We start from the raw sequence: 21,668 nt of genomic DNA on the forward strand, positions 1-21,668 counted from the left end.
AAAAGGTGACGAGAATCTAATTGTGATGGGAGACTGGAATGCAGGCCGAGGAAAGGAGGAAATGCAGAAGTAGAATATAGATTGGGATAAAGGAATGAAAGAGGAAGTCGGCCAGTTGAATTCTACACTAATCATAATGTAGTCCTTGGTAATACTTGGGTCAAACAACAGAAGCGACGGCAATATTTGTGGACGAGGCCTGGAGACACTGGAAGGTATTAAATAGACTTCATTATGATTGGGCAGAGGTTTAGAAACCAGGTGTTGGATTGCAAAACTTTTCCAGCAGCAGATGTAGACTCTGACCACAACTTGTTGGTCATGAAATGCTATCTGAAGTTGAAGAAATTGAAGAAAGGAAGGAATGCAAAGAGGTAGGATCTAGAGAAGTTGAAAGAAAAGATTGTAAGGGATTGTTTCAAGGTACATGTTGTACAAGGACTAAATGAAAAGGCTGAAGAAAACACAGTAGAGGAAGAATGTAGTTGTGAAGAATGAGGTCAGTAGGACTGCTAAAAAAATGTTGGGAGGAAAGGAAAGATCACCTAAGAATGAATGGGTAACTCAGGAGATACTAGACCTGATAGGTGAACAAAAAAATGCAACAATTTAAAAAAGGAAGAGGATAGAAAAGAATACGTGCGATTAAAGAATGAAGTGGATAGAAAGAGCAGAACAGCTAAGGGAGAATGGCTGAAGAAGAAGTGCAAGGATGTTTAAGGTTGAATGGTCCTAGGGAAGGTAGATGCTGCATACAGGAAAATCAAGGAAATCTTTGGAGAAAGGAAAACTAGGTGTATGAAAATTAAGAGCTCAGATGGAAAACCACATCTGGGAAAAGAAGAGAAGGCAGAAAGATGCCAGGAGCATGTATAGTAGTTGTATCAAGGTAAAGACGTAGATTATATGGTTGTGGAACTAGAAGAAACTGCTGATTGTGTTGAAATGGGGCACATCTACTTTTAGGTCGGAATTGGACAGAGTTTTGGGAGAAAAATAGGAACAAGGCATCTGGAATTGATGACATTCCTTCAGAATTACTGACTACCTTAGGAGAAACCAGCATTATATATATATACACAAAGCAGAATGTCTGTTTGTCTGTCTGTCTGTCTGCTCCTTATACAAATCCATGCCGTTCCACCAATTTGAACCAAATTTAGTATATTTATCTTTTAGGTCCTTGCCGGTAACCCCATCTTATACAAGAAATTTTAACAGCTCTCTCCGTTGCATTGATTTAGGCCCTTCGGCACATTAATATAGGCGAAATATCAAATTTTTTGTATAAGGACAAGACAAAGCTCATTTTAAGCCTCATGATGCGAATAACAAAACACAGTTAACCCCTATGGGCCCTGGAAACCATGTTTTAAGAGCCTAAAACTAATTGGTAAGGAGACATTGGCATCACACTACCTCGCTCTCTGAATCGGATGAAGAAATGACCAGTTTTAACCATGGCAACGTCACCTCTATGATTTTACAGTAGGATATAGGCCTGGTATTCAAAGTAGGCATATGTGTAAATGTAGGCTAGGTCAGGGAGAGATTCTGCTATACACGACTGTCTGGAAAAAACGCCCTTTGGAGGTAAGCCACCGCTTGGGGTGGAGGTAGGTAGGGGGTGGCATATACAAATAATCAGGCAATCAAATAATCAATTATTTTTCCATTCCATAGCGTTCGGGGTCGCTGAGATGAACAATTACACTCCGCGTGTCATTTTAAGTTCAAGTTCAGTCCCATTGGCATGGGGGTGAGACAGGGTGAAAAAAGTCCAAAATGGCCGAGATGTGTTCACCCCTGTGGACGGGGGTGTATAAAGGGTGAAGTATAAAACTAATAGAAAATTACCAATATTAAAGTAGAATCTCTACTTTTGGGGATTGCTGAGATTAATAGTGACACTCCAAATGTTGTTCAAGTCTCAAGTTGAGCCGTATCGACATGGGAGTTAGAAGGGGTGAAAAAGAAAATATCCAAAATAATGGAGATTATGGACGAATGTGTGTATGTTCCAGCATAGCTCTCAACCAAACATAGTACACATATGGCTTACTTTCTGCAAAAATGATTCTGGGAGCAGGACTTCCCTAACACTGTGACGCTTTGGATGCCATTTAAGTTGTAGTTCAAGCCCATTCGGAATGGAGGTTGAGAAGGGGTGAAACAGAATGTCAACAGTGGCCAAGATTATGGATGTATGTGTTGTATTCCAGCATAGTTGTCAACTAAACTTGGTGAACACATGACTTGCTATATATCTGGAAAAAACTTACATGGGATAGGACACCACTAGCACCTGTAGCAGAGGGGATGACCATTAAAAATAATCAAAAACGACGAATATTACTGTTGAGTCCATCGTTTTCGGAGTTGTGTAAATGAATACGGACAGTCTGGATGCCTTTAAGTTGAATGTCATCCCCCATCGGCGCAGGGTGAGAAGGTGTAATTAAGAAAATGTCTGAGATTATGTATTTAGCCTATGTATGTATGTATGTATGTATGTATCTTCGAGCACAGCTCTTAACCAAACTTGGTACGGATATGAATTACTGTCTCGAATAGATGATGTGTAGGTGTAAGACACCCTAGAGGAGTAAAACAATAGAAAGCGGCCGATATTAATGTCAAAATCATTGTTTATGGGGTCACAGAGATGAACAGCGACACTCCGGAAGTCGTTTAAATCCAAGTTCATCCCTCATCGGCATGGTGATTCTGAAGGGGTGGGGAAAAAAAAAAAGTGTCCAAATTGAATGAGATTAGTGTTGATTGCACAGTTTTCGGGGTCCTTCGGCTAATTGGTGACAGTCCCAGTGACAGTTGGAATCCTGTACATCATATCTCTAATTACATTACGTTAAAACTAATTTTTATTATTTGTTTGAAAGGATCAACTACTTCCCAGACAATCTGGGCTGCCACAAGGAAATACTTTAATCTGAAACTAAATAATCTCAAACTATAATGTAAAATTATACACATAACAATAATTCTAAATCTGTAAAAGAGTTCATAACCAATCAGTCGTCACAATTAAGGAAACTTAGAAATATCACCTGAAAAAAATCCTAAAAGTAAATAGTGTGAAAGAGGAAATGACCAGACTGACCAAGATTGTAGATATACCTGTGTGTGTACAGTATCTTCCAGAATAGTTAAAAGGTTTATGTGCATGGAGAAAGAGTGTCTGTAAATGAAAGTCTGATGAAGTGATGAAGTTCAAGGGTAGGCTTTCCTACATATAAATATAACCCATCAAAGAGGGCCAAGTTTGGCATCAAAAGATGTATACAAGGTGTGTGCATCTGATAATGGGTACTGTTGGTACTTCAAAATTTATAGTGTGAAAGAGAATGGCGGTGAAGTACCTACAGTGGGATTACTTTCTAGTGAAAAAGTAGTTATGGAAGTGTGTAGAGAGCATTTGGGTTGCCGGAGGAAGCTGTACATGGATAACTGGTACAGTTCACCAGCGTTATAAACTGGTACTATTGGTATAGTGGGACCAAATAGGAACTCAGCAACGCAAAACTGAAAATGGGGAACTCACCTTCATTTCCAGTAATGGGGTTTTGGCTGTGAAATGGGTAGATGAGAAGGTGGTGCACATGCTCTCTACACAACATAGCAGGTCAGATTACCTTGAAGTGGTAAAGTATGTTGGCAAGAAGTAGTTCGGACCCGATCTTGTTGTTGACTACAACTGTGGAGTGGGTGGTGTTGATTCCCATGACCAGAGACTTGCTTCATTCCCCTTGATGAGGAAGAATGTAAAAGGATATAAAAAATATACTTCTATATACTACACATTGCACTTCTGAATTCCAACATCCATTCATCGCTTCCTGAACTCTTACAAGAAGCAAGTAGGCTTTACCAGCTTCCGGATCAATTTGGCCAAACAACTGTTGGCAAGTGTGACCTTGCCTGACAATCCAAACCGAGGACACCCAAGCCCTGGGGATACACCACTGAGACTTCAGGGGAGGCACTGGGGGTACTTTGCTATTAAGAAATACAAATTTCACAAGACCTCTTAAATGGTACAAGATTTAGTGTTAAGAACATGTACAACAACCGTTTGGATTTAGACATTACTTGTGAGAGAATAGGCCAAAGAGTGTTAATCTTCAGAATCCGCTTAACATCATGAGATATTGCTTTTCCTTTTTTCTGTAAATGAGGACAGTTTCCAATTCATCTGGCATTTTGTGTGACTGTAAACGAAAGCACAAGGACAGACTTTAGAACATGTAGCCATGTACAGTTGTATGATGCTATGTCTGGGGTGTGATCAGCAGAAATCTTGACAGTGTAAATTCTGCCTGACAGTAACACCACTCATAATGTTGTGTTTAAAGAGGTCCATTAAGAAGAGTAATCACTGAAGTTTCACACGCTCTACATTATGTGAATCTGGAAAAAAAATGTAAAAAATAAAAATAAAGTGAAGATGATTAAATACACCCAAGTCCCAATTTCTCTCTGTTCCCCGAACCACTTACCTCTTAAAAATTACAGAAATAAAAATAAGATACTGTGAAAATCAACATGGTGCTTACTAGTCGTGGATATTTAGAAACAAAAAGTAACCATGAATGGAGGTTTTATGAAAGGAAGTCCTTCCGTAAATACTCCATCCTTTGTTCATTACGTATTGACGGGTTTCACCAAGTACCATATTCAACTCCTTTCCAGTTTAGCTTCTTGCTGGGAACAACCAAGATCTGATACCTGTAACATTTGCTTACATGTTACATTTTTATCTCATCTCTCAGTACAAAAACAGTTTCGGTATACACTAGTATTAAAAAGTTGAAAGGCACTCTAGGAAAACTCTGATTCTTGCTATTTTTTGGGCAACAGCAAATCACTGTCGAAAATTCAGGCAGAAAATCTATCTTTGTAGAAACCCATCACATCGAATTGGCTAGGAGGGGAGCGGGAGCGAAAAAGTTTAAGAAACCAAGCCTGACATAACGTGCAGGCGAAAAGCTTGTGACAAGGAAAAAAGATGAAATTTAAAGCTTTAGAACAGCAGCGTTCTCAATATCTTCTCAATCTAGTGGTTCCATTCTTGATTATCTTTTCATAATGTTGGCTGGTTGGTTTGCCTTGGAAGGGCCGTGACATAAAATTGAGATGTGTTGGGGATATGACAGATGCATGGTAAACTGTAAGTGACCTAGTGAGAAACTTGGCCTGATAAGTAAAAAGTGTGGATTGGGTATGTAGAAAGCTTAAACTTATGGTGTTTAGAAGGTGGTTGTCCTCTCAAACGGCCTGGCCTTCTCAAAGTAATGGTCTCGTTCGCGCGATCGAGTCTATTGTTGGTTCAGCTGTGTTTGAGAGGATGGAAGGACCGGAGGGGGAAGGGTTGGTGCAGGGCTGGTATGGGGAGGGGGGGAGTGGTGGTGAGTTGGAGAGATGGAGGCAGGGTTTGTTTATATTATGGAAGTTCTGACAAATATATGGAATGAGTGTTTCAAGTAGAATGTTCTTTTTCTCGTTTACTTCATTTAATGTGAGAGGGGTTCATAAACTGATCTAAATCGATGTGGATGCTCGCGAGAATGTTGAGCAAGGTGCCTTTTTGCTCATAATGCTAGTATCTATTGAAGTGTATTCGTTGCTGGATGCTTTATGATGTTCACTCATAGCTGACAAATGATTATATTTGAGTGTGTTGGGATGTTCGGCGTATCTTATGACAAAATATCGACCTGTTTGACCAATATAGCTGGAATTACGGGATTGGCATTCCAATTTGTAAACTCCGGAGTTCAAATATTTGTTATTAATGTTGTTATTGTTGACAGTGTGTGGATTGAAAATGAGTTTGGAGTTCGTGTGGGAGGTTCTATATGCTATTTTGATGTTGTGTCTTTTAAATATATTAGAAATTTGGTAAATAATGCTACGATTATTGAAAGTGAATGTGGAAAACTTTTCTTTAGGAGTGGAATCTTTTTCTAGGGTAGTCTTGGGTCTGCTCTCATATCTATTGATGATTCTGCTGATGAAGGTTCTATTGAAACCATTGTGTTCTGCAATATTGTAAATAGTATTTTCTTTTTTTGTAATTCTTGCGAGATAAAGGAACAGTTAATGCTCTGAGGACCATGCTATTGTAAGCTGCTTTTTTTATGTATGTCTGGATGGTATTGATGGTGTGGGTGGGTTTCTTGTATATATTGAAGAATAAAGTGTTGTTGCTGTTGTACGTAATGGTTAAGTCCAGGTAATTAAGGGCATTATTGTTTTCTGACTATGGTGAATTTTATATGTGGGTTAATGGAGTTGAGAAATTCAAGTACTGTGTTGCTGTTAGTAATGCGAGATTCTAAAATAACAACAACAACAACTGTTTGTAACGTGGGAGTCTAAAATAAAAACAAATATAATTTTTAGGGTCTAGAAAGATGAGAATGGACAAATACTTGCTGCAGGAAATTGATCAGTATTCCAATAAATCTCAATTAAGTATTGGTTTCAAGAATATACATATTGAGTATTTCAGAGGTGAGTTAAAACGTTTTGATACTTGTGTGGTGTGTGTGACAGCTTTGCCAGTAGTGTCATCTACCAACTACAATGCAAATAATTCCCTCCCTTGCATATAGGACACTCAATCTTCATCATTATCTAATAAACGACCTTAGAAACCCTTTAGTGATACATCTGTTTATTGGCCCTAAACGACTGCTCGCTCGACACTATACGATTAATCATGGATAATAAATTTCATATTGTTCCGTATTGAAGAGCATTATAATGTAAAACAAAAGCTAAAGGTTTCCACCTATTCAATACTAATTATTGTAACCTTAAAAAAAGTTGCATACAGTTTATGAATTTAGTTTTGGTCTTGCTAGAGACCATCATACGTCAAAATCAAGTTAAGACAAGGTATGAAATACAGATAAAATTTATGAAGCAAGCGTGTGTTGTTGAAATTCAGTGTAAGTCAAGTAATGATTTGAATGTTAAAACATTCATCACATTCACACATCTTGTGTAAGTTCTCAGTTTTTTCCAATTTGAAGAATGCACTTCACAGAAGTCTAGGTGAATCACTTAACATACTAGCACTTGAAGAATCTTCTAGAATTCAGTTCAGGTGAAACAAGTGTGAACTAGTGATGGGACTATCGAATGAAAACTACAAAATTATTTTATAGCCGTCAACTGCCGTTACAACCAATTGTTCCCGTTTGCATTTGGGTTGTCATTCGGATCACAAATTCCAATTGTTTCCACTAGTCAAGTGCTGAAATCGGCCTCCTCTCTCGTTGTGGAATGAAGTCAGAGTCATTTATTATAAATGAATAGATATCTGTCTCAAAGTTGTATAATGATAACTGCAGTTTTATTATTGTGCACTATATCAATAGATAAGCGTGTTATAGTTTTTATAAATACTTTCCATATACTAACCATGAACCTCTAAAGATTGTCAAGGGTTATAAGTTTCATGTTCTTGGTCCGTATTGAACTGAGATTACATATAAATTATAAACATAAACGTTTTCCACCTATTCAATACATAGTCTTATTTGCACTGTGTGTATTTACATTACATGGGACTAGTTTCAACCGTACTTAGGGTCATCATGAGCCATATTTAAACAATGCACAATATTTGACAAAATCCTAAATTCTAATGAGCAATAAGAACAGTTTGAGACAAATATATAATTAACACTATGATGTGTGGTTGAATTAGGCGAAGTGCTATGGTGCTAAAAATGTTGCATATGAAAGTGACATATTACGTGTGACAATAGGTGAGCAATATATAATACAAGTACACAAATACGTAAAAAAGTCCGGGTATAGAAGTACAAATGAGATACTCTATGTTGTGGATCAATTTGAGTCGAATTTTTTAGACACATGGTGTTTCAGATATAATTCAGTAGGTCCTGGCAATGCATTACGGTTGTGGACTGATTTTTATGTTACTAAGTCTGAACACAATATAACATGACACTTACAATGAAAGTATACAAGTATGTACAAATGTTTGACTAACAAATGTGTCCATGATACTCTCTCAAAGAATCTTTGAGGAGTTCATTATACACTGTAACAACTTAAGCAGAAATTTTGATACTTGGTGTATTAGGTGACCAAGCTACTTTGATATGACTGCAGGGTTGATTGTTGGAACTGTGCAGACTGAATATGAAGTTTTAAAATTCTTCTGGAGTTGTAAGTAGCCACTACGCGTGGTGATATGAATGGGTGGAACTCTCAGTTCATAGCGGAACAAATGGGACCTATTAAAATGAGGAAAAGCCTGTAAAAACGCAAAGTACGCTGAAAGAAGAATAGATAATGAAGTGAATGGACACTCACCTTGCGCGGCAGTATGTGCAGCTTAGCTGGTAGTGTGCAACTGGTGGCGGAAGGAGATATGTTGAAGGGGAGGAAGGTAAGAGTCAGGTGCATGCTGGTTGGGCAGTGGTGGTGGCTTAGGAGGGGATGGGCGTGAGGGGGGGGGGGGGAATTTAAGGCAGAGCTGAATTGTGTTGTAGAAAATTGTTTTGGAAAAGTACCTTGAATTAAAATGAGGATGGAATTCTGGTTAGCTGAATTACTGTTTCTGAGAAAAGTGTTAAATAAATCAAAAAGGATGTTGGGTTTCTCTGAGATTTCATTAAGATTGTAATTGGCGTTAAACTGTTGGTACCGAGCTCGATAGCTGCAGTCGCTTAAGTGCGGCCAGTATCCAGTATTCGGGAGATAGTAGGTTCGAACCCCACGGCCACGGCCGCTTCCTTCCCACTCCTAGCCCTTTCCTGTCCCATTGTCGCCGTAAGACCTATCTGTGTCAGTGTGACATAAAACAACTAGCAAAAAAATATATATATATATTGGTACCGAGCGAGTTGGCCATGCGCTTAGAGGCGTGCGGCTGTGAGTTTTCATCCGGGAGATAGTGGGTTCGAATCCCACTATCGGCAGTCCTGAATATGATTTTCCGTGGTTTCCCGTTTTCACACCAGGCAAATTCTGGGGCTGTATCTTAATTAACGCCATGGCCGCTTCCTTCAAACTCCCAGGCCTTTCCGATCCCCTCGTCGCCATAAGACCTATCTGTGTTGGTGCGACGTAAGGCCCCTAGCAAAAAAAATAAAAAATTGGTCTAGGTGTATGTAGTAATTTTCCATTATGTTGAGTAAAGGACCCTTATTTGCTAATTCAAGAATGTCCATATCTTGTTTGATATTGGTGAAATTATAGTTATAATCTTGCATGTGTTGGCCGATAGCTGAAAAATTATATTTTATTGCGGTAGTGTGCTCGTAGTATCTTGCATTGAAGTTTCTTCCGGTCTGCCCAACATGCGAAATGTTACTGGTATTGCATTTGATCCCATAAACTCCTGATTAAAAAAAAACCTGTTGATCTTGTTGATATGTGACGTATTGTGTAAAATGTTCATGTTCTTATTGTTGGTTTTGAAAGCTATTTTAATGCCTTATTTCTTAAAAATATTAGTTATCTCGTAAATATAACTGTTGAACGTGAAGGTGGAAAATTTTAGAGGTTTAGTTATTTCTTTTTTTAGAGTAGTATTAGTGCGATATTTTTGTTTATTGATTATCCTATCTATAAAATGATGCTGAAACCGTTGGATTTTGCAATTCTGCAGATTGTGTTTAGTTCATTCTTTAGATCCTTCTTGGACATAGGTATGCTGAAAGATTGATGAACTAGGTTATTCTATGTAGCTCGTTTGTGGGACTGGGGGTGCATTGAATCTTGGCTAATAGTGGAAGCTGTTTGAGTAGGTTTCCTGAATATTTTATAACTTAAAGAATTTGAGTGTCTAATAATAGTTAAATCTAGAAAGTTTATTTTTTGATCTAATTCAGTTTCTAGTGTGAATTTGGTATGAGGATCAATGTTGTTGAGTCTTAGGAGGGTGGTTGAAGCGTTAATTGATTTTTCGTCCATAATTACAAATACATCATCAACATACCTTGCCCAGAAGTGAATGTTATCAAATTTATTGTCAATTTTGTTGTAGGTGTGGAAATCTAAGTATATTTCTGCCAAGATGCCTGAGGCTGGCGATCCCATTGCCAAACTGTTCTGCTGGTATATGGCATTGTCGAAAGTGAAAAAGTTACTGTTTACAACTAGATTTAATACTGTAATGAAATCTTGTATCTCTAGTTTGCTCAAGTGGCTGTTTGTTTTTTTTTAAACTGTTTTCAGTTATCAGAATTAATTTTGATACTTGTATGCTTGGGTACATATTTTCAATATCGAGAGAGTGAATAGAGTAATCAGGTTGCATATTGAACTTGTTTAGTTTATCTGCTAACTCTGATATGGTTTTAAGACTTTTTAGATAAAAGTTGATAGTTTTTTCTTACAAAACTTTGGATGAATTGTGACATTTTGTATAAGGGACTTGGTCTGTAGTTGATGATTGGGTGAATGGGGACGCTGGCCTTGTGTATTTTGGGGAGAGCTTTAGCAGTGGGGAGACCGGGGTTCATATTAGAATTTTCTTGTTCAGTAAATAAAAATGAATTGTTCTTAAGAGTTTGTTTAAGAAGTTTCTGAACTTTTTGGGTGGGGTCTTTTTTGATTATAGAAAAGGAGGTATCTCTGACAAAGTTTTTTGTTTTATTAATATATTCTTTTTTATCCATAATCACTGTTGCATTGCTTTTGTCAGCTTAGGTTATGATAAGTTTGTTGTCTTTGATTTTCTGTTTGAGAGCGTGTACACGCTTTTGTTCAGCTATTATTTAACTATTTTTGAAATCATTCGTGGGGTTGGTTAAATTGGAGAGGATGTTGTTCAGTTTCTTTTTAACATCGGTTCTAACTTCATTTTGAGTATCTTCCGGTATTTGGCTAATGGCTAGCTCTAATTCTATAATCGTAGTGGTGGCTATGTTGAGAATGTTCAAATTGGGCCAGTTGTGTTTGGATCCTTTGGCTAAAGTTGAGTGTTCATATTCACTTAAGGGTGTGTTTGGATAGATTTACGACAGGTGGGTGAAACTGCTTACAATCGTCCATGTTTCTGTTAAAGTTTCTAGTTTGATTGTTGTATAGTTTGGAGATTTTTAACCTGTTAAGTTTTTTCTCCAAATTTGATTGTTTCCTGGCTAGTTCGTAGAATAATTTATTTTCTACTTGGTGATAGAAAAGTGTCCATTGTGCGTTTGAAAGTAGTTTAGTCGCTTTGAGGTGACCGTCATATAATTGATGATTTAAAAAAAGTTTTCTTCCTATATAAGAATCTAATTTTGTCTGTTAACCATATTTTGTTGGTTTTGTTTTGAGTTTTGATGGTTGATTGAACAATAACCTTAAATGAATGGAATTATTTTTAAATTAATGTATGCACTGTTACTTGGTCCTAGGAAAACATGCTGTTCTTTTTTCATTTAGTTTAGTTTGCCGTATGCACATTACCTTAATGTGTGGTGTCATTACAATAAGGTGTGAACCTAACCTTTGTGTGAAGTTACCTACCATTTCTTATTTTATGAACAGGCGATCTTACATTCATTAACTTGTGGTTGGGGACACAAAAAGGCATTTTATTTAAAATGAAACGTAATGACCACAATTACTTTAATCAGGACATTGTATCTTATTTTATAGTCCTATGTATTTCAGTTTCCAATCACTAACTCGAACATTGTGTAACGTTTGTTATTAGTCTCACTACCACTACCAGCAAAAGAAACATGCTATAAAAATCGGTAGTATAATACAACAATCCATATTTCAGTAATTACTAGCAGATGACTTATTACTAGTTACTAGTACTACCTCACTACAAAACGTATATTACTATCTTATAAGCGATTTCAACCGAATGAAAACTGTCTCAAAGGGTGTGCCGTGAAATTGTCGGACTGTGCCGCGAAAAAATCGATTGTGTGTTCAGTATTTTAGTAATACTATTTACTAATATTACAGAACGGTGTAAGCCTACGTGCAGTAAGAACTCAAAAAATATGATGCTTTGTCAATAATATTACACTATTGTTGCAGTTTTGTAGAAAATGTGGACTTGTTTACTTCTGCACAACTGTTCGTTGCGAGGAGGAATCGCAGACAAGCACACCCTTAATTCTTGGTTTACAGAAAGAAGTTGCTCGCCTTTCTTATTTTTAATGCAGGTCAGTGCAAAAAATCCTTGTTCGATCAGATATGTTGCTGAAAACTGTATTAATATAGCAGGGCTGGCCACTAACCTTAATTCTGGGAGCCGCAAATTCAGGAGACAAAATTGGGAGCATGTTTAAAAAATGGTTTATAAAATGAAAACACATTTTTCATTTTGTAACAAATGAAGGAACATTTATTTTCTACACTACACAGAACGTTATTGTTCAGGTATACATCAAGGAATGAGATTTTACTTTTGAGAAGTGCTTTTTCAAGTGTTCATTTTTGCGTTAGTTTTCTTAAAATCTGGCTGATAATTAGTAAACACAGTTCGCACAAGTTCACTCAGGTGTTCGTCGGTTAGTTCAGATCAATATTTAGATTTAATGAATTTAAGCGTTGAGTACAGTGATTCACACACATAATTAGTCCGAAAGACTAAGATAAGTCTCTTGGCACACGCTTTTGTTAGTGGGTATTTTTCCTCTGGAACATTCTTCTAAAATTCTATGGTAGAAACGCCACTTCGTTTGAGTCCTTTTAGTCCTTCGTCCTCTTGCAGTTCTAGTAGCTCCAACTCTACAACTGCTGTATTCTTTGTTATTGATGATGAAACAGGACAGTCATCGCCCACAACTACTTCTTTTTCTACTGCTTTTCAAACAACTGTGGGGTCGCGGGTGCAAACTGTGTCTCACCTGTAGATTTGGTTATGTTTTACGGCCGGAAGCCTTCGCCCAGAAAAAGGATTTTCCCGGAATGAAAATGAAGGTTTAAGTGATCTCAAATCATTACATCTGCCATTGATTTATTCAGCAAGGCTAGACATTTTACTCATGTAATTTTCAGTTTCCACCTGAACGTCGGGAAGGCTTTCAGTAATTATCATCAAACATTTGAAGTGAGAAAATGTTTCAGTCTGAAGGTCTTTCTCAAAAAGCTTTAAATTACTATGAAAGCTAAATAGAGTCTGGGCCAAATCAGGAATATGTTTTTCTCTTCCTGGACCATATCAGTAAAAAAGTCAAATCTAACAACAATCTGTTTGATTGGATCAAGTAATTAAAAAAATCTGCCAATAACATTGCTTACTGATAGCCATTTTACTAAGCAGTGCCAAGATACATCATCAGGAAGTTCATCATTGTTCATATCTTCTATAAAAGATTTGAACTGTCGGTGTGTTTTGGCACATGAGCGAATACAGCTTACAATTTTTAGAACTACCCACATAATATGCGGATACTGAAAATATTTTGCTGCTAAATGTTCTCTGTGAATAATGCAATTTACAGGTAGGAAATCAGGAAATTATGCCCTTGTTTCATGCCAGTCATAGATAGTGCATCATCAGTAGCAATGCTGACAATGTTACTGATAGGCACTGAGTTTTTCTGTAAAACACCATCCAGGGCTTCTGTAATGTCACAACCACAAGTAGTATTCCTCACAGTCACCAGATCTAAAAATTCTTCCACCACCTGAAAGTCCTTTGACACATACCTCACAAATATGGCTAGTTGTGGTTTATCTTTGATATCAGTAGACTCGTCCAGGGCCAGACTTACTGTTGAGCAGTCCCTTGGATTTTTTTGCAAATTATTTAAAATATCCGCACTAATAACAGAAACTCGCCTCCCTGTTGTGTGTTTAGCAGCGAGCATTTTGTTTCTGCAGTTTCTTATTTTCGGGTTCTAAAACAGGAATAAATCAATCAGTCACTACTGATCTGCATTTAGGGCAGTCGCCCAGGTGGCAGATTCCCTATCTGTTGTTTTCCTAGCCTTTTGTTAAATGATTGCAAATAAATTGGAAATTTAATGAACTTCTCCCTTGGTAAGTTATTCCAATCCCTAACTCCCCTTCCTATAAATGAATATTACCCTCAATTTGTCCTCTTGAATTCCAACTTTATCTTCATATTGTTATCCTTCCTACTTTTAAAGACACCATTCAAACTTACTCGTCTACTGATGTCCTCCCACGCCATCTCTCCACTGACAGCTCGGAACATACCACTTAGTTGAGCAGCTTGTCTCCTTTCTCCCAAGTCTTCCCAGCCCAAACTTTGCAACATTTTTGTAACGCTACTCTTTTGTCGGAAATCGCCCAGAACAAATCGAGCTGCTTTTCTTTGTATTTTTTCCAATTCCTGAATCAAGTAATCCTGGTAAGGGTCCCCCACACTGGAACCATACTCTAGTCGGGGTCTCACCAGAGACAAATATGCTCTCTCCTTTACATCCTTACTACAACTCCTAAATACTCTCATAACCATGTGCAGAGAAAAGGTGGTTTTTATTAATTTATCAACTTCTTATTATGAATTCCAATACAGCTCTATAATGAGATTTACAATTTGCAACATGTGACATTGACAGAAGCCTGGAATGAAACATCTGGCGATCAGGAACATATGAATTTGGAACATATAAGACGAAATAACAATAGTGAAGGGACAGGGATGGGAACTACCTACGTAAATTCTTAATGGCTGGCAACCAGGTTTTACTTAATTGAAGTGAAACCTTGATTTTTCTCCCTATCTTACAGTTTCACAACCTAATCGATCTTAACGGAGAAAAAATGGCAATTCTCAATTGGAAAAACCAACCAAGCAAAACTAAGAATGTTACAAGCAAAAACAAAAAAAAAAAAAACCAATGAAACCAGGATAACATAGACAATGCATTATAAAGATACAATAATACCCCACGCTGGTGGGCATAACACTAAACACAAAAAACAAGTAAAAAGTCAGCCCACTGGCCTCGCGGCCAGCTGAGTTAAATGGAAAACTAAAGGGCAAAGTACGGCAACCCAAGGTTAAACAACCTCACTTCCTGGGTACGTGTTGCATGTGTAACCCGATCCCTCCTGATCTAGCGTCTATTATATATTTTAGAATGCCTACTTGTGGTGGCACACGCCAGCACCTCCCCTGCCCCCTTCCCCACTTCCAGTCAGCAGCAAGGAAGGCCGACAATTCCACTGTGCTGACTCACGAGATTTAACATACAGCCTGTGTCATGATAAACCACTACTAAGATCTTCCTCCTCTTGGCACAACTGAGACATTGCCTTTGTATTACTTAATTGATAGCCAGTGTCCCTGTTGAAATTGTTAGTATTTCTACGTATTTCCACGGCTACTCGTATAATCCTGGACCTGTAGTGTCTTGTGTGGGTAAGAGCTTGAGCATCTTGGAACATGACATCATGACCTGACGATAGAGCGTGCTCAGCTATTGCCGATTTGTCTGGCTGGGTGAGATGAATATTATGTTCATGTTCCTTGATACGGGTACCAATGGACCGGCATGTTTGGCCAACGTATACCTTACCGCAACACAGGGAATTTCATATACCCCAGGATGTAAAAGTGGGGACAATTTTTCCTTGGTTTTACTCAGACTGTGAGCAATTTTAGTGGCGGTGCCAAACACGGTTTTTATATTGTGTTTGCGGAGGAGCTCGGCAATTCGATCTGTGGTGTTGTGAATGTAAGGCAGGTAGGCAGTTCTCTTCACTTTTTCCTTCTGTGAGCTTTGCTGGGTCTTTTCTCTGGGATGCAGGGCTCTATGAATCTGCAAATCGCTGTAACCATTACCCTTGAACACGAATTTGAGCGTGTCCATCTCCACCTGGATATTTGATGGCTCACAAATTTGTCGTGCTCTCTTGACGAGTCTCATGAGAATGCCTTGTTTTTGTGCTGGATAGTAGTGAGAATCTGCATGAAGATAGCGATTTGTGTGGTTAGGCTTACGATAGACGGTATGTCCTAAGGAGTTGTCCGGTTTCTTCTTACTAGAACATCCAAGAAGGGAAGGCATCTGTCCGACTCCATCTCCATCTCCATAGTGAATTTAATTGAAGGATGTTGCTGATTTAGGTGGTTTAGAAATAGATGAAGTTTCTCAGGACCTTCTGTCCAGACCACAAATGCATCAACGACATACCTCCACCATATCATTAGGTTTGGCAGGCGCCAAAGCAATAGCTTCCTCCTCAAAATGCTCTATAAAGAAATTAGCCACTACAGTCGAAAGTGGACTTCCCATAGCCAGTTCGTCCCTCTGTTCGTAAAAATTCCCACCCGACAAGAAATAGCTGGAATTCATTCAGCGGTAAAATAGCCTAGCATTGACAGTGTCAATAAGCACTTTAGTGATCAAGGACTCAACATCGAAACTCACCAAAAGTGCATTAGGTTGAAGGATTATGGTTGACAGCTTGTTGACGAAATACCGAGAGTCTCTGATGTATGATTCAGTACGTCCTATGTGTGACTGAGGCAATTTGCTTAGGTATTTAGCCAGAGCATATGTAGGAGAACCTATCGCACTAACAATAGGTCTGCAGGGAACATCTTTTTTATGGATCTTGGGCAGTCCGTATAATCTAGGTGGCACTGCATCCCCTGGGGACAGATGTTTAGCCTCCTCTTTTGGAATTGAAGATTGCCTTAAGAGCTTCATGGTGGCATTGGACACACGAGTGTTGGAGTCACGTGAGCTCAGTTTGTAAACAGGCTCTGGCAGTATAGCCGAGATCTTATTCTTATACTCGTCAGTGTCCATAACCACTGTTGCATTACCCTTATCAGCTGAGAGAATGGTCAGTTCAGAATCATCTCTAAGTTCCTTCAGAGCTCTCCTTTCCCCTCTTGTTAAATTGGGCGCAGGTACAACAGTGGACCTTACGAGTCTTGCACATTTCTGTCTTAACTCCTTATACATACATATTAAGTCATTCATTCCAGATCCTGGATTGAGCATCATCCTTCTATCTTTTACTGTTTATTGCCTATTTTTTACTTCATTGTTTAATCTTTCTTCCTGTTCGCACCCTTCCTTCTTCTTTTATGACCACATAGGATCACTTTAGTCAGTCCATCGTTCAGGTCTCTTTGAAGGGATTGTTCGGGCTTTGCGGTCTTCCCATTACTTCTTTAGACGCTCCGATCTTCGTGCCCTTTCCTCAGTTAAAAATGCGCATGTTGTTGGTTTGTTTTGTGTAACTGTAAAGCGGATGTTTGTATTCTTGAGTTTTGTGTTCAATTTTATCTTATTTGTGGTATCTTCTGTTGTAAGGCCTATTTCCTTCAGATCCTCTCTTATTTCTCTGATCCATTTACATCCTGTTGTGGTATTTTTTGAGACAAGATTGTACTATACTAGTTGTTTCAGAAGTCTCGAATCCTGCATTCTCATGATATGTCTAAAGAATCCCAGTCTCATCTTACGCATAGTATCTGTAATGGGTTCTAGCTCTTTGTACACGACTTTGTTAGGATTAACCGCCACTGTTCATCTTTCTGGTATTTTTTGTTGATGCAGGTTCTTCCAATCCTCCTTTCAATTTTCTGAAGTCTGTCAGTCTTTGATTGTTTATTCAGGTGAAAAAGTGTTTCTGTTGCATATGTAGCTTCCGGTTTTATAACTGTGTTGTAGTGTTTTATTTTTGCATTTATTGATAGAGATTTCTTTTTGTAGATATCCCATGTTAATTTTTGTGCTTTAGCTAATGTATTTGTTCTTGTTTGGATTGAGATTTTTTCATTTAGGTTATGTGTTATTATTTCTCCAAGATATTTAAATTGAGTTACTATTTTGATTTTATTACCATTTATGGTAACTTCTTTTAGTTGTGTTGGTTTTTGGGGCATAATTTCTGTTTTTTCAAATGATATTTTGAGGCCAATTTTATTTGCAATGTTTTGAAGTTCTGATATCTGGGTTTTGCTTCTTCTACCTCCACTGCTACTAATGCTAAATCGTCAGCAAAACCCAGGCAATTTCTTTTGATTTTTCGGCCAATCTTTATTTTTGGGGGACATTTCCTAAACCATTCCCTCATTACCATTTCTAGAGCACAATTAAATAATAGTGGTGAGAGCCCATCTCCCTTCGTAGTCCAGTTTTAATCTCAAATGTCTCTGGTATTTCACCCCTAAACTCCACTTTTGATTTGGTGTTAGTGAGAGTCAATTTTATCATGTTTATTAATTTGGGGTGTAGTCCAAGGTGTCATAAATTTTGAACAGAGATTCTCTATGGATGCAATCATAAGCTTTTTTGAAATATACAAATGTTATCAGCATATCTCTATTTCTTCTCCTGTTACAGTCCATTATCAACTTAAGACTCATAATCTGATCAGGACAGCTCCTCCAGGGTCTGAAACCTCCTTGATATTCTCGTACCGAGCTCGATAGCTGCAGTCGCTTAAGTGCGGCCAGTATCCAGTATTCGGGAGATAGTAGGTTCGAACCCCACTGTCGGCAGCCCTGAAAATGGTTTTCCGTGGTTTCTCATTTTCACACCAGGCAAATGCTGGGGCTGTACCTTAATTAAGGCCACGGCCGCTTCCTTCCCACTCCTCGCCCTTTCCTGTCCCATCGTCGCCGTAAGACCTCTCTGTGTCGGTGCGACGTAAAACAACTAGGAAAAAAAAAAAAGAAAAAGATATTCTCCTAGTTCTTTCTCAAGTTGTAAACTTATCCTATTAAGAATGATTATGATTATTTACATATGGAACTCTGTCACATCGTCTGTAATGCCTGTTGATCTAAATGCCACCTCACATTTCACTTTTATTTCTCTCAGTAATGATATATCAAAATATCCCTTAATTGGTGCATTACTTTCCAACGTGCATGTCTAACATCCATGCCAGGATATCTTGGGGGTCAGTCAAATTCGAACCTTGATGATTAACCATATCATATGTCTTGGGCAGTTTCTTTTCCAGTCTATTGTTTCCATTTCAGCTTGACAATTATCAGATTGTTTATTTTTCTAATTTGGAAAGAATATACAAATATTTATATGGCTATTATTGAACATAGTGAATATTCATGTTTTGCTTTAAAATGAAAAGTAGTGTACTTTTGTTGGACAGATTGTAGTCCCTTACTTCAGAACGGAACTAATGTGATCCCAGCTGCTGATGCCATGGTAGGCCGTCTGTTGCATAAGAGTGTGAGTTTATGTCCCTCTCTGGCTAAATGTTGGAGCCAGTTTGCTGCTTGGTGTTACCGCTGGGGACGCAGGGTGGTGGATGCTGCTAGTGAAACTGGTGGACAGTTATCGGAAGGAGATCGTGCAGGTGTGAAACGCCTTTTGCCATCTGGTATGCCATTGCAAGATCTAGAGAAAGTTTACACCATTCTCAGTCAAACTCGAACTGGAGCAGATGAAGAAGACATAGAGGTTAGACTTTTTATACTTTTATTGTTTTCCTCACTTCTTTGATTACATTTCAATCTCATATAAACATATTTACAAGAATTGCAATTTTACTTTAAAAGATCTCTCTACTCATGGACTTGATATAAACTTCAGCTTCTTACTATTTGAATTCAGACAAAAATGTGGTTTTCCATGAGCAGTAATATTATTGAAAATGTTTCATGTAAATACAGTAGAAGTCCGTTATAGCGAGAATTCATAACGGCGAAAAATTTACTCACTATAGCGGATTGTCGTTATACCCGATTTTTGTATAAAAGTCGGAAAAAACCCATACACATGAAAATTCGGTATGAAACAGCAATCAGTTTGTTCAAAACTTGCGTTTCTGCAGATGATACACACTACTGCGTACTTGTTATTTTTCAAAATCCGATACTACGTGAAAGTGTACGTTTAATTTCATTCTGAAAAAATATAGTACCGTATTCTTACGAATCCAAGATGAACCCCCACTTTTTCCTTCAAAAAAAATAAATCAGGCTCAAAAAGTATTTTGTAAAATCACACGAATGCCTTTGTTGTACAGTAGGCCTACGCATTTCACTCTACTTTTAGACGCCGAACATTGGCTTTCGTCAGGCCGTAATTTTTTTTGCGGCTGCACAATTATTCTTTATTTCCGTGGGTTTAACGACCACTAACTTATAACTGGCATAATAATACCGAAGAGAACCCGTTGAAAATTTGCCGACAATACCAATTCCATGCGGCTCTACAATACGACGATCCATCAGGAAATTATTCTTGCTGTCTATAAAACTGTTACTTTTACTCAGCGTCAGATACTGTATAATCGGCTACCGCTATACGCACGTCTCGCTTGTCGCCTAGCGATGTATAGGCCTAATCGCGGACGTTGAAAGTCAACGAACGAGTTTATTGCGCCACGGTATGGCCATTCCGCCCTTGCGATTTTCGTATACAAACCTCACAATTTCATCTTCGCGACTTCTTTAAAGCGTCCTTGTTACAGACCACTGAATGCATTTTTTGTACAGTACGCATTTTTTTTTAGCTCTTTGTCTTCACGCTAACGCCAAATATTGGCTTTGGTTAGGCCTATCCCGTATTTTCTTGCGGCTGCACAATTACTTTACATTTCCGAGTGTTTAATAACCATTAACTTAAAATTGGTATCATAACATCGACGAGAACCCGTTGAAAATTTGCCGACAATAGGTACCTTTTCCACGTATCTTTACAATACGACTATCCGTCACGAAAATATTCCTGCTGTCTATAAAACTTACAAATTGTCGCGGCTAGCGATGTATAATAAAGAGGCGGTCGTTTATTGTCAACGAGTTTTGTGTGTGCGTGCGCGTGGGGGGGGTGAAAAGAAGCAGCGTAGTTATTGCGGTAGTTGCCAGTGGTATCCAGTAACTTACTCTCAGGCCGCGAATGCAAGATAACCCTTGAGTTTTCACATGAGATTCTGAGAGAGAGAGAGAGGGAATAAAAAACATCGTCTTGGTTTCGGAAAAATACGGTATCACTCCAGAGGTTTCTGTGGCAAACACTTCAGTTTTCTTCTTCAAACGGAGTCACCTAACCTAACCGTATACCGGTATGTATCATGAAAACATATTTGAAACACTTGTAGAGAAATGATAACCTCCCCCCTAAAAATTTACATGTAAATAGCCTTTCTGAAATTTAACTAGACGCAAGAAGATATGAACTATCCTCTGAAATCAGTGACGTACTCTGCCATATCTTAATTTCCGTATGTAACATTAAAATTAAGAGATCGTTTACCTCAGTCTTTATTTTTAACGAGTTAACAACTGCTATCCGCCGCGTTATTTACGCATTTATTACGAAAACATGTTATCCTCCTTCATTTAGACATTTTTTTTTTTTTAGAGAATAGCAGTCGACGGGCATTACTAATCTACTCCAACATCGCCTACGAATGTCGACGACAGAGCTCGCAAATGCACATAGTGAGAAAGCTATAAGTTTACCGTACCGAAGATGATCTATCTCATTTTGTAGCAAACGTTTCAGTTTTCTTATTCAAACAGCGTCACCTATCCTAACTTATCCGTATTATACATATGATGAAAACACACTTCAAGCGCCAGTAGAGAAATGATAACCTTCTCGCTATAACTGTTCATAATAGCTTTTCCGTTATTTATCCAGACGCCAGAAAATATAAGCTAACCTCTGAAATCAATTATGCACTCTACCATATCTCGAGGTGTATCACATTCTTACTAAATTGCAGTATTTAGCCTT

At 38.1% G+C, this 21,668-nt stretch overlaps 1 protein-coding gene across 1 annotated transcript in view; it reads left to right on the forward strand.

Moving 5' to 3' along the window:
• nonC (serine/threonine-protein kinase Smg1) overlaps nucleotides 1-21,668 on the forward strand; it is a 794,437-nt gene that overhangs the window by 370,880 nt on the left and 401,889 nt on the right. Inside the window, 2 exon segments of the mRNA XM_068225601.1 lie at nucleotides 4,578-4,600; nucleotides 19,072-19,382. Of these exon segments, the coding sequence (XP_068081702.1) occupies nucleotides 4,578-4,600; nucleotides 19,072-19,382 (334 nt within the window).

This window comes from Anabrus simplex, chromosome 1 (genome assembly GCF_040414725.1).
Source record: "Anabrus simplex isolate iqAnaSimp1 chromosome 1, ASM4041472v1, whole genome shotgun sequence".
NCBI classification, from domain to species: Eukaryota; Metazoa; Arthropoda; class Insecta; order Orthoptera; family Tettigoniidae; genus Anabrus; species Anabrus simplex.